Here is a 13,768-nt window from a genome sequence, read left to right as displayed (position 1 = left end):
ATATATATAATTTTGTTATTATATACCTCGCATTTAGTGTTAATTTTTTTAAAAAATTACTTTCTTAAATCTAAATTTTAGTGTGTAAGGTAATATTTTATTATATATATTCATAAAAACACTAATAAATATTTTTATTAAATAATAAATAACCTTTACAATTAAATTTACTAACCAATTAAATAAATTTAAAAAAAATATAAAAACTTTTAAATGAACTAAATCAATTATTTTAGTGCATATACTCAATTTGATGTCACTTGATCACCTTATCAAATAACTTTAACATGAAGATTTAACTTATTTACAAATCCTACTTCCAAAATGAATAAAACTTGGTTCGAATTAAAAATACATGAGTTTTCTGCTCACTCTTAATTAATTTCTTAAAGTTTCAAGTTAAATTTTAATTTGGTTTTAATTTTTTTAAGCAAATTAATTGTTTTTTTAAAATTCATCAAAATTATTAATTAATCTCAAAATTAATAAGAAATGAAAATCGATACGGCACTGGGTCCCGTCGGCCTCATAGTGGTCCCACAATTATACCGGTCCTTTACAGATCGCCACTCCATCACGGCGACACTTGTCATGCGTGTGTCAGACTCTTCATTTTGGTATTTTGTGGAACACTTCCATCTGTTAACTAAAACTACTCAACCAATGAAATACTTCCACGTGCCCCACGTGCGCTCCTTCGCGTCTCTAGTTCTGGCGGTTATGAGACTCCTGCGACGCAGCGTAACCTTCTTCCTCTGAGTATTTATTACTCTTATTTTATAGTTTCCAGCTGACGGCAGGCGAGGGAGGGGAAGAGGAAGGAGGCGAGGCCACTTGGCGCGGATCGAAACCCTAGTACGGGGAGTATCGTTTTGCAGTGGAGGAGACGACGGCAGGATGGCGGAGGAGGACGGGCGGAGTGAGAGCAGCAACTACACGTCGGAGGACGAGGGTAGCGAAGACTACCGACGGGGCGGGTACCACGCTGTCCGGATCGGCGATTCCTTCAAGCAGGGGGCATATGTTGTCCAGGCTAAGCTCGGCTGGGGCCACTTCTCCACCGTCTGGCTCGCTTGGGATACCGTCCACTCCGTGAGTTGCCCTAAAATCTCATTCGCTCTTGATTCTTGATGTCCAATGAAATCCCAACTGTCTCTCTCTTAGAATTACTGAAATGTTGCGGTAACTACTGTCAAATCCCTAAATCGCCCTTAACTGTCGATAGTGCACCAACTGAATGCAATAGAACTTACTAGAAGTAGAGAAAATCTTGGAAACATGCCAAGAGCTGGGTTTTTTTTCGTTTGAAGTAGAAAAAATCTTGCTGAATTTGGGTTTGCGCCGTCAATTTCAGCGGTATGTAGCACTGAAGGTTCAGAAGAGTGCGCAGCACTACACGGAGGCTGCCATGGATGAAATTAAGATATTGAAGCAGATTGCTGACGGTGATCCTGATGGCACTCGGTGTGTGGTGAAGTTGCTTGATCATTTCAAGCATTTGGGGCCAAATGGACACCATGTCTGTATGGTCTTTGAATTTCTTGGGGATAACCTTCTAACACTAATAAAGTACACAGATTATAGAGGGATGCCACTCTCCAAGGTGAAGGAGATTTGCCGCTATGTCCTTATAGGGCTTGATTATCTCCACCGGGATCTTTCTATCATCCACACTGATCTCAAGCCAGAGAATATTCTCCTCTTGTCTAGCCTTGACCCAGCCAAGGATCCTTATCGATCAGGCACTCCACTCATCCTTTCCACCGTCATATCTGAATATCCATCACCAATATCTCCTGCTCGGTCCAATGGTGATGATCTAATGAGAAGCCAGAAGAAAAAAGTCAGGAGGAAGGTGAAATGTGCAGCTGCTGCTACAGCTGGGAGCTCAACTGCAATAGCACGGGACACTGCTGCCTCAGAGGATAAAGGAGACTCAAAAGCAGTGAATGGTGGTGGTGGGGAGGCACAAGATGGCACATCACAAGGTCATAGGAGAGGGAGTAAAGCAACAAGAAAGAGATTGGCAATGGAGGCAGATCTCAGGTGCAAGTTAGTTGACTTTGGAAATGCATGTTGGACATATAAGCAGTTCACTAATGACATCCAGACACGGCAGTATCGGTGTCCCGAGGTGATTCTTGGATCTAAATACTCTTCATCTGCTGATCTATGGTCATTTGCTTGTATTTGCTTTGAGCTTGCCACAGGGGATGTTTTATTTGATCCACATAGTGGTGATAATTTCGACCGAGATGAGGTGAGTTTCATGGAACTTTCTATTTGTGTTTATATGATTCATTGGCTGGGTTCTTTTTGTTTAGATGATTCATTGGATGGTTCTTTGATTGATACCTTAAATCATGTAAAAAATGATTTTGCTGCTAGAATTGCTTGTTCAAGTTGGTTACCTATGCCATACTTGTTGTTCCAACTTTTGGTAATGTGTATTGTTCAATTCTACCTGTCCTGCTAAACAGAACTCTCCAAATTCTTTGGTTGATTATTAGTCATCATGTTTCCTACTTTTCATTGAATTAAATTTCTTGGATTGTGCTTAATGTGCAACACATCTGGTGTTATGTTTCTTAGAAGCTATTTTATCTTTGATGTGCTTCTCATAAGTCTCTTCTGTAATCAAACTAAAGTTGCAATAACAATCTTGTGAACTCATGTCCCCAGTAGGAGCTGGTGGTGCAGCCATCCCCACTAAAATTTTAATTTCTATAGAAGTAATATCCTCAGACAAATTTATATATTGTCCAGTTGTCTTTTGCTTCATACTCCAAGATGTCTTAATTCACTGGTAAAAAATCATCTCATAAGTAGTCCCATGTGCGTTTGAAATTAAGTGTTTTTTTTAAAACTAACAACAAAGGGGGCTGAAAAGAGAGAAGCATTTGATTGATTTCAAATGGCTAAACTTGGGGACTAGAAATTTTTTATTCTTTTTTCAGGTCATAAAACATTTCAGGACTCAACTTGTCTTTGTTGAAAATCTTTCTCTAATAGATCAAGAACCTCACTTGTCAAGGTTCTTCCCGAATAAATCAACTATTTTCTCTCCATTCCATATCTTACCTAACTTCAAACCTCAATCATTTTGAAACAAATTCCAAATTTTTTCTGCCTTAGTGGAGAAACATCTCTTCTTTTTTTTTGGCTTTGTATTATTCCAAATTGATTTATTATTTATTTTAGCCATGTGATTGCAATATTTTTCTTTCAACAACAAGAGATATACCTATCTTAAGGCTTCCTTTCCTTTATATGATGTACAAGAAGATTATTTTTGTACACGTTGCAGTACCTATAATTCTGTGCTGTATGCATCCCATTTAAGAAGATCTAATTATTAGTATCCATAGAGGATTTTTAATTATGGTATCATAACTGTAGTCCGTTGGCTTTGTATCACTCAAATGAGTCATGTGTGCATTGGTGTTTGATGACCTATAATATAAAAGAATATTCAAAACCTATTCTTGGAAATTACAAACTTAAAATGAAAATTTTGAATGTTCTGAAGGTGCGTTGGATGTACCAAATCTGACCAGAAGAATAAAATGACCTTGAACAGTGTGCAATTTGTGCCACCTTAAGCTCTATCTAGAAAAATTCAATAGTGGCCATGATACTGCAATTGGATTGTTAGAATGCAAAAAAAATATGTCAATACCACTTCCACATACCTCATGTTTCTTAAGCACAATCTTCTTTAAATATTAAGCGCCTTTATTTTCTTCTTATTATAGTGTTGCAAGATTTAGCTATTAGCTAAGTTTTAAGATAGTCATTTATATTTTGCATTATGAAAAAGTCAATGGTATTAATCTGACTAACAAATTTGGCAACACACCCCAGAGAAATATTACGAGGAACTGATAGAGACAAGGATTGCATGATTCCTAACTGAAGTAGTAATCTATAGGACACATGCTTTTATGCGTAGTATTTACCCTTTAAAATTGATGGTTATTTCAGAAAGGGACACATCTTGAACATTCAAGCTCTTAGCTTCCAACTTTGTTTTTTGCTCCGGCCTCTTACTGGAAAATACATCATTCAAAAACGCAAGTTGTTCGAAATAGATAAATCAATGTTTAGGTGTGTCAAGCAGATTGCTTATAGTAGTGTGTGCTAACTTCTGTTGCTTCGGTTTACATTTCTAGAACCATCCAAGTACATTAGTCTATAGAAAAAAGAATTGTGTTTAATTTTTGTGTTGTAACCTTTTGTTACTCGTTTTTGTAGGACCACTTGGCATTGATGATGGAACTACTTGGGATGATACCTCGCAAAGTATGTGTACATTTTCAAAGGCAGTTCCAGAGTAACTCGTCATCGAATATTATCTCACAGATATCCTTTGCCTTTTCAGATTGCCTTGGGTGGACGATATTCACGGGACTTCTTTAACAGATATGGTGACTTGAGGCACATCCGTCAATTGAGATGTTGGCCCCTTAACAAAGTTCTCATGGAGAAGTATGAATTCAGCGAACGAGATGCCAACGACATGGCTGATTTTCTGGTTCCGATATTAGACTTTGCCCCTGAGAAACGTCCCACAGCAGCCCAATTGTTACATCATCCATGGCTAGATACAGGGCCACAGATTCATGAGCCAAGTTTGCCTCAATCAAATAAAATCCAGCCTTCAGCAGAAGGCCCGGCAGAGAAGCAGGGGAAGGAGAAAGATGAAAGGGAGGCAATGGCGATAGGACTCGGTAATATCACCATTGATGGATCTACAAAGTTGGTAAAAGATCCTCAACCTCACAGCAAGTTATCCAAGGTAAATATCCCTGCTTCTACGCAGTGATGTCTCCGACTTAAAGCAGAGGTTCTTGCATAGCATGTGTTTCCGGATACTCAGTATCAAGGTTTGAGGTGTTTTGATTTTGGGATGTTTGCGAGGGATAGCATGATTGGAAAAGATACGCCGTGGGATAGCATTAAGAGTCCTTTCTCCAATCGTATCAAACATTTGTCCTTGTAAGGAACAAAACATGTTTTTTTTTTTTTTTTTTTGAGAAATGGAATTGTTGTACTGTGGATATTCTTGGAGGCTTCAACTGTGGATATTGGATGGGCTCATTATTCAATTGTGTTGATGATAGATAGAGGGCACTAGTTATATTTAAAGGAACAATAAGAGATTGAAAATAGTGTTGTAAACTACTAAAGTTAAGTTTTGTGATTTTTAAGTTTGTTTGATTAATTAAGCTAAGTATAAATAATCTTTTATTCCGTTTTCATTTACATTAAAATTTTAACTGAGATAATTATTGTAAAGGTCGATTTTTTTTAGTAAGTATAACTTTTTAAAAATTAATTTGATAAAATCTTTAGAATTAAGCTACCTAATTTTTTTCCCAAATTGTGAGGTCGTCAGACTAGGTAGGCCATTGTACGGTACGCATTCTATTCCCTCTCGCCCATCAAATCTCTCTCAGCCCTCCGAACAAAAATAGAAGGCACGTGTTTTCCCCGTGGCCTCTCTCTGCGCTCTTCCTCGTTCATATAATTCATCCTCCGCCTCCGGTCTATCCTTCCTAGCCGCCGCCGCCTGCGAGGCATCCCATCCGCCGGCGGCGGCGACGCATCAGAGGGTGGCCTTCGAATGGCAGCATTGATTCCCGGTTGAGGTTCCGCAGTTAGGTTTCTCGGAACCCATGGATTCCGGTGATCAGCTTAAAGGTCCAGCCTTTGGGGCAGGAGGAGGAGGAGGAGAGGGATTCTTCGTCGCGAGTTTCTCTCCTGGGAGTTCCATTTCAACCTCCTGGAATCGCTCAATGAAGCGGAAGCGGAACGCGAGCGCAGCCGACGCCCACATCCTCGTCTGCCCCGATTGGGACAACTTCGAACCCGGCACCAGTGTTGCCAGGGTGGAGACCAGGAACGAGGAGGAGTCCCTTCGCGAGGCCCTCCTCAGCCATCAACAAACGATCCAGAAGCTACAAGAGGAGCTGGAGGAGGAGCGGAGCGCTGCGGCCTCCTCTGCGCAAGAGGCCATGTCGATGATAGTCCGGCTCCAGCACGAGAAGGCGGAAATCGTCATGGAGAGCCGCCAGTTCAAGCGCGTCACCGAGGAGAATTTGAAGCATAACCAGGAGGAGATCTCGAGCCTTGAGGACCTTCTCTTCAAGCGTGAACAAGCTATGCAAGCCCTCTCCTGCGAGGTCCAGGCCTACCGCCACCGCCTCCTCAGCTACGGTTTTAGCCTCGATGGGGATGCGCCTCCTTCTGAACCGCAAACACCTGATACGGCGACCTCCTCTTTTGCCATCCCCCAAATCGAGTTCCCGCCGGAGTCTCAGTATCCTTCAATAAAGTGCATCAGAGACGCTGGTGCCGAACTCGATCAGTACCCTTCTTGTGAGACTCCACGCGAGCACCTTCAGAAGCTGGAGCAGTGGATTTACCAGCTCGAACGGACGCCAAGTAGCATATTTGGTAATGTCATGGATAAGGGAGTCATCGTGGGTCATTCTCCACGAGCTCGGCCTTTTCATCTCAGAAATCTTTCCTGCGGAAGCTATGGATCTGTCCTGGAATTCAACAAGGGGGATGAATTTCCGACATCGTTCGATGCTGTATCAGATTATGAGGAGATGAATGACAGAGTGTATACAGTGGATGCGGTGCATGGCGCCAGTGATGACTATGTCAGCACACCAAGGGAACTACAGACTAGGAGATCTCGAATGGGTAATGTAATTGAGAAAGCGGAAATAACTAAGCTTAATACGCGTCTGCAGGAGCTTGAAGCTGATAGAGAGTCTATGAGACAGACATTAATTTCCATGAGTGCTGATAAAGCACAGATGATGATACTGATAGAAATTGCTCAGCAGATGTGCAAGGAAGGAACCATCGATAGCAGGATCATAAAGAAACCATCTTTTTCCCAGAAGTTTTCTTGCATGCCAATTATCAAGGTAAAAATGTATTCACTAATGCTTTCTATGAGTGCCTTTTACTTGTGTAGATCAAATTACAATAGGCATTCACCTATGTGAACATGAAATGGAAAAATAGGATGTTAGTATTTGCAGAGATTATATCATGCATAGGCTAGGTCAATTATTTATTTTTTTAAAAAAAATACTTTGGTTTTCATTCATAGTTGTTGGTTTCCAGAAGATGCACTTTGTTTGCTTCATGAAACAGAAAAAGGAGAAGCATCATTTAGTCATGAAAACAAAAGGCATTGGGCTAATTATCCAAAGCTCACCTTGCTTATCTTGATTATTTTTGAACCTTAACAAGGTGAATCCCAACCTTTAGCTTCTGTAACTAATCCCTCTTCCATAAAGGAAGGTATCAAGTTGATGTTACAACCGTGACCCATGTAATCATGCCACATTAGCCATTTAATTATTTTTGTATTAAAATTTGTAACAGTTTTCATTTCAGAAAATCTTAGACTGTATTGATATCCGCAAGATGAAAATAGAGTTTTTAAGATGAAATCGTATTGCCGCCATATAATTATGCAAACCATACTTGATTTAGACAGTGAATTTATCGAAGCAAAATAGAGTGACTAGTTGATCTTTGGTTTTGTCATGCATTAGAGATTGAGAGCAAATTTTGCATCAGGATGGATATATTTCCACAGTTATCAAATGTAAAAATTTTAAGAGGCAGATTACTTTTTATTATATGTCATAAGTTAACTACAAAGTTCCATGGTTTATGTTAGCTTGCTATGTTTCTGTTGATTCTGTGGGCAGGATGTTTGGATTGTCAATCTTTCAAGTAAACCATCTGATTACAAGAAAATCTCCTTTGCTTCTGTTGCTTTTTTATTTCTTAAAAGCATTGTATATTGTAGATATGAGATTCCATTATATTTTAGTATTCTATGCATGTTGAATCTCTTACTATTAGTCTATATTCTCATAACCTCTATTAGCCTATCTTACATAGTTCCTTCCATTCAACCTCTCTTAGGTAGTTATCATCAAGCTGGAAAAGCATAAAGGGCCACTTGTAAAAGGCAAATGAAAGATGTTTGAGTAATCCAATATTTTGAATAGAGGGGAGTTTATTGGTCACCAATTAAAAATTGTTTCCCCAAAAGAGAGATACTTGTCATTCAAAACAAGATGTTGCTTGTTGCTCAAAAATAGGACAGTAATGGTGATAACAACTTTGTGGATAAATAGGAAGGTAGAACATCATAGGTGTTGAGATAAACATTGAGGTAGTACATCACTGGTGGTTGGCAACTCGAAAGGGATCAATTGATCCCTACGCGAGACTATGGCGCCTTGATGATGCTAAGTTGCCTTCCTTTGGAAGAGCTACCTTCTTGGATCAACATCATTGTCGACGTTGATCGTCCTTCATGAGCCTGTGAAAGGATAGCACATCATGTGTGGAGGCAGTCATTGTCTCCAAGGAGAATATTCAACGGACGGGTGTAGGGGATCCTGACCACTGCGAATGATAATAATACATCAACAGTGTGCATTTGTTGAGTCAAAAAACATAGCAAGAGAGGAAGCTCACGACAGGTCTTAATATTTCCGCAAAGAGGGAGGGTGGAAATCACTGACTTGATACAATGTTAGAAATAGCGGGAAATCATTAGGACTTGCTACTTTTGATAGTCTCCTCTACCTATGTCTATTATTATCAATGCAAGATTCTATTTTTACACCTTGTAACACTTGGATCCTTAACACTTTGATGACCCAAATCTGATTGATTGTCCAGATAACAAATGCTAGTCTTAAATTCAAATTTCTCTCATTCTCTTGATTTTAAATCTCTCTGAAGTCTAAAGAACTCATCATACCATGAACCAAATTTTTACTTCATTTTTATTATGTTTCCCCAGGATGTCATTTCATTTGTTGTATTATGGAAGAATCCATCCCAAATCAAGTAAGTTTTTACATTTCATTTTTTTTTCATTGTTTTACAGCTAATTAATATAGATAATGATACAGTGGGAAATAAAATCCAATGCATCAGACTTGATTGTTATTACTGTAGTTATAGAACTTATGCCTAACCAAGGTGACTTCTCTTTAATCCTTGTAGGTATAGTGTTGGTATAGCAGTGGGAGCTGTTGGCTTTCTGCTATTCTTAAACAAGCCCTGTCGCACAACGCAAAGGAGGCTTCTCAAAACACAGATGTAAGCATCAATTATGCGATGATGAGGGAGTGTAATCTTTTATTACACTAAAATGTGCAAGCAAATTCCACTGACAGAGGGCATTAACTTTTTTTTAATGTTGATTTCCATTTATTATATTGATTTTAAACCACCATTTTTAAGGCGTAGCACAGACAGTGGACGCATAACATCAGGAACTGACGATTTGTGATTTATTTTACCATATATCTGACGTCTGTGTATCTACATGTATCTCTCTTCATATCCGTGGGGTCAATAGGAGCCATTAATACAGCGGATTTATATTTTTAAAACCACCCGTTTTTAAATTTTTTTATTATACTTGCAAACTTACAAAACAACATAGTAATAATTATTTTAATTTTTTCTTTTCGTTGAACTTAAATAAATTTTAAAAAAATATTGTTAATAATCAGTCTCTTGGGTATTGGAAATTTTAAGAATAAAAATATTATTATTTTGATTTTGTTTCCCTTAAAAATTACCCAGTTGATATTGAATATCGTTCGATATCCAAAGAAAACAAACCGGTCCAGCGTTGGCAATGTCTTGTCTATCGAGATCGCTGTTGAACTCGCTCGTAACCGACCACCGCGGCAACGGCGGCGGTGGCACCGCCGAGCCTGAAACTGATAGGAACCCAGGGGCCTATCACGTGAAAAAATCGAAAGAGAAAGGGAAAAGGGGGATAGGGTGATCGCTTCGAGGGGATCGGCCTCCAATAATCAAACGAAATTGATTAATTAAAAGGGAAATTGCTTATCTTCCAAAGTTACATAACGTCTCTTTAAATAGAGACCTAAATTACCTTTTCAAAAAGAAAAGGTCTAAAAGAAAAATAAAATAAAACTACCTTTTCAAAAGAAAAGGTGTAAAAGAAAAATAAAATAAAAATACATTTTCATGAGAAAATGTCAAATTAAAACTTATCTAAAATAAAAAAGAAAAAGTCTAAAACTTATTTTAAAAAGGAAATAAAATTAATAGATTTATTTGAAAAGATCCATTAAAGGATCTTATCATTCCACCGCCCTTCAAAACAACCTTGTCCTCAAGGTTGTTTATCAATAAATTCTGGAAGTTTTTCTTGAATGGTATCATATAATTCCCATGTTGCATCATCGATAGATAAATTGTCCCATTGAATTAATAGCTCAACCGTTGCTTGATTGTTCTTCTTCACAAGTCTCCTTTCTAAAATAGCATAAGGTTGAAATTTAACTTCCCCATCTGAATTCACTTCAAGAAGATGTTGTTGAGGAGTAAATTTATCGCCTAGTTTCTTCTTTAAACAAGACACGTGAAATACAGGGTGTATTTTAGAATCTTGTGGAAGCTCCAAGCGATAAGCAACAGGTCCAATACGTTCCATCACTTTATAAGGGCCATAAAATTTCGGTGACAACTTCATAGAGTTTGAACGACGAATTGAAACTTGTTTGTATGGTTGTAGTTTTAGAAAAACCCAATCTCCTATTGCAAATTCTCTTTCCGAACGATGCATGTCGGCCAATTGCTTCATTCTTGCTTGTGCATCGCATAAGTTATTTTTCAAAAGTTGCAATATTTGGTCCCTTGTGCGTAGATTTTGGTCGACTTGATGCACATTTGTTGATCCACGTGTGTATGAGCTAACTGAGGGTGGTATACATCCATAAACGGCCTCAAATGGGGTAATCTTAGTAGCTGAGTGGTAGGTCGTATTGTACCACCATTCTGCCCATGGAAGCCAACGAACCCACTCCTTGGGTCTATCACCAGTTAAGCAACGTAAATAATTCTCTAAACATCGATTAACAACCTCTGTTTGTCCATCAGACTGTGGGTGGTAAGATGTGCTAAAATTAAGTTTAGTACCTTGCAATTGGAATAATTCTCTCCAAAATTTACTTGTGAAAACCGGATCTCTATCAGTGACAATAGATCTTGGTAGACCATGTAGTTTGATTATATGGTCAACAAATGCTTGAGCAACACGGGCAGCAGTATAAGGATGCGATAATGTACAAAAATGGGCATACTTTGTCAGACGATCAACGACCACCATGATAGTACTTTGTCCTTGTGAAGTGGGTAACCCATCTATGAAATCCATGGAAATGTCTGTCCAAATTTGTTCAGGTATAGGAAGGGGTTGAAGAAGACCTGGTCTTGCTACATTTTCTCCTTTGTTTCTTTGACATATATCACATTCAGCAACAAAGTTTTTGGTATCCTTCTTCATTCCCTTCCAATAGAAAGCTCTTGAAATCCGTTTATACGTGCGTAGGAAGCCAGAATGCCCTGCAATTGGTGAACAATGAAATTCCTCCAGTATTACTTCCTTTTCAGCTGAGTTTGCTGGAAGGAAGATTCTATTTTTATATCGTAAAATTTCTCCATCCCAAGAATAGTGGGGTTCTGGCGATGAATTTTGTAATATGTTTTGGATGAGAGCCTGTGCCGCTGAATTTTCCTTTTGCTCCTTTTTTATGCTCTCCAAGTTTTTGCAAGTTACTAAGGATATAGCAGTGAACTCTATTTGGTTAGGAAGGCGAGATAAAGCATCAGCTACTGTATTTTCCGTTCCCTTCTTGTAAACGATTTCATAATCATATCCTAAAAGTCTCTTGATCCATTTTTGTTGATCCATATTTGAGATACGTTGATCCAAGATGAGCTTAAGACTCTTATGATCAGTTCGTATTTGAAAGCGTCGGCCAAGAAGATAGGGTCTCCATTTTGTAACGGCATGTATGATAGCCAACATTTCCTTGTCATAAATTGACATCTGTTGATGTAGAGGAGATAGTGTCTTGCTAGTAAAAGCTAATGGTTGTCCTTCTTGCATAAGTACTGCTCCGATTCCAACTCCAGATGCATCGGCTTCAATGACAAATTGCTTATTGAAATTAGGTAGTGCAAGAACTGGTGTTGTCGTCATAGCCTTCTTTAAATTTTGAAATGCGTTTTCTGCTTCAGGACACCATCTAAATGCATCTTTCTTTAACAAAGCCGTTAGTGGAGCGCTAATCTTTCCATAATTTTTTACAAATTTACGATAATAACCTGTGAGACCCAGAAAACCACGTAATGCCTTGATATTCTTTGGGGTGGGCCACTCCTTCATAACTAGCACCTTTAAGGGATCAGTAGCTACTCCTTTTTTACTTACAATATGACCAAGGTATTCCACCTTAGTTGTCCCAAAGCTGCACTTAGATCTTTTCACAAAAAGAGAATGCTCACGTAAAAGAGTGAGTACTTTATAAAGGTGATGCAAATGATCTTCGAATGATGAACTATAAACAAGGATATCATCAAAGAAAATCAAAACAAACTTGCGGAGATAAGGCCTGAAAATATCGTTCATCAAACTTTGGAATGTAGAAGGTGCATTAGTTAAACCGAAAGGCATGACTAAAAATTCATAATGACCATCATGAGTCCGAACACTACTACAATTTGAGGGTAAGACATCACTTTAGAAGCAACACTTTTTTAAACTGTTACAATAAGAGAAATTTTCTTAAAAAATTGCAACACTTTAAATAAGTGTTGCCTATATAAGAAAATGTAACACTTATTGTATAAATACAACGCTTTTTATAAGTGTTGCAATAATTATAAGAATATACAACACTTTTATATTATATATGTAACATTTTTTAAAGTGTTGCCTATTTCTTTAATTAAGCACTTGGGGCAAAGTTTTTGGATATTTTTTTATATATAAACTTAGGTGATGATTTAACCTAGCCTTTAATCTTCCGATCCTTTTCTCCTCCCAACCTCCGCCAGCCTCTTCTCCCAATCTCTTCCCAGATCACCATCACCACTCTCTCCCCCGACCCTCCCAATTTCGATTGTAATTTGTCTCCCCTCTTCCATAGTCTCCAATCGACCATCATCGGTGACTTGCACCCTCTTTCAAGCCTCTCCTCGCTGAGAAACTCGACGTCGACCGCCCATCACCGATCGACCCGAAGCAGAGATGCTGGACGACGACAACGCTACCACGCACCGAAGTAGACATCGGTCGTTCGGAGCACGCCTGACTATTGGCTACTGATCTCTCTCTCTCTGCCCTTGCCCCTTTTCTCTCCGTCATCGAGCGCACATCTGTTTTCCTTGGCATCGACAACAAAGAGGGATTCGTCCCCTAGATCTGTAAAATTTTATCGTAACTAAATAATACGGTTTAATAGACGAATAATCTTAAGGGAATTTTTAAAAATTTTCTGGAAATTAATTAGAGCTTGTATGAGATAGTTTGTGGGGATGAATTACTAGGCATGAGAAAAGTCTATTTAGAATACCCAATTAAAATAGGAGTTGATAAGAAAATAACTTAAGCTTTAATTAAATTAAACCTAAGTTTCTTAAATTAATTATCTTTCCTTTTTAATTTATTTCCATTTTCTTTTCTTCTCTTATTTTCCCTACCCGAACCCTAAAACCGCCGAAACCCGATCTCCACTTCCTTCTCGTGCCGCACCGCCGAAGCTTTCCTCTCTTCTCTTCTTCTTCTCTCCCGAGCCTCACGTCGCCTTGATTCTTCTCATCTCATCGCCGACCTGAATCTGCCTCCTCTCCCGTGCGTACAAGCCGCCGGCCAAGCATCTTCTCC

At 38.7% G+C, this 13,768-nt stretch overlaps 2 protein-coding genes across 3 annotated transcripts; both read left to right on the top strand.

The window, feature by feature from the left end:
• The first annotated feature begins 798 nt into the window (after nucleotides 1-798).
• Nucleotides 799-5,122, top strand: LOC121983976 (serine/threonine-protein kinase SRPK-like). 2 transcript variants are annotated; one of them, XM_042536704.1, is made up of 4 exons: nucleotides 799-1,092; nucleotides 1,355-2,134; nucleotides 4,255-4,302; nucleotides 4,382-5,122. In XM_042536704.1, the coding sequence occupies exons 1-4, from the start codon at nucleotides 898-900 to the stop codon at nucleotides 4,823-4,825; spliced, it is 1,467 nt and encodes a 488-aa protein (XP_042392638.1). In that variant the 5' UTR covers nucleotides 799-897; the 3' UTR covers nucleotides 4,826-5,122. The 2 variants fall into 2 exon arrangements, with proteins under 2 accessions (XP_042392638.1, XP_042392637.1); XM_042536703.1 differs by having other exon boundaries at nucleotides 1,355-2,260.
• A 394-nt stretch (nucleotides 5,123-5,516) lies between these two features.
• On the top strand, nucleotides 5,517-9,384 carry LOC121983977 (myosin-binding protein 7-like). Its single transcript, XM_042536705.1, has 3 exons — nucleotides 5,517-6,944; nucleotides 8,855-8,901; nucleotides 9,061-9,384. Exons 1-3 carry the CDS (start codon nucleotides 5,679-5,681, stop codon nucleotides 9,158-9,160), a joined length of 1,413 nt encoding a protein of 470 aa, XP_042392639.1. The 5' UTR covers nucleotides 5,517-5,678; the 3' UTR covers nucleotides 9,161-9,384.
• The last annotated feature ends 4,384 nt before the right edge of the window (nucleotides 9,385-13,768 follow it).

This window comes from Zingiber officinale, chromosome 5B (genome assembly GCF_018446385.1).
Source record: "Zingiber officinale cultivar Zhangliang chromosome 5B, Zo_v1.1, whole genome shotgun sequence".
Classification (NCBI taxonomy): Eukaryota; Viridiplantae; Streptophyta; class Magnoliopsida; order Zingiberales; family Zingiberaceae; genus Zingiber; species Zingiber officinale.
This window is presented reverse-complemented; position numbering and strand designations above follow the sequence as displayed.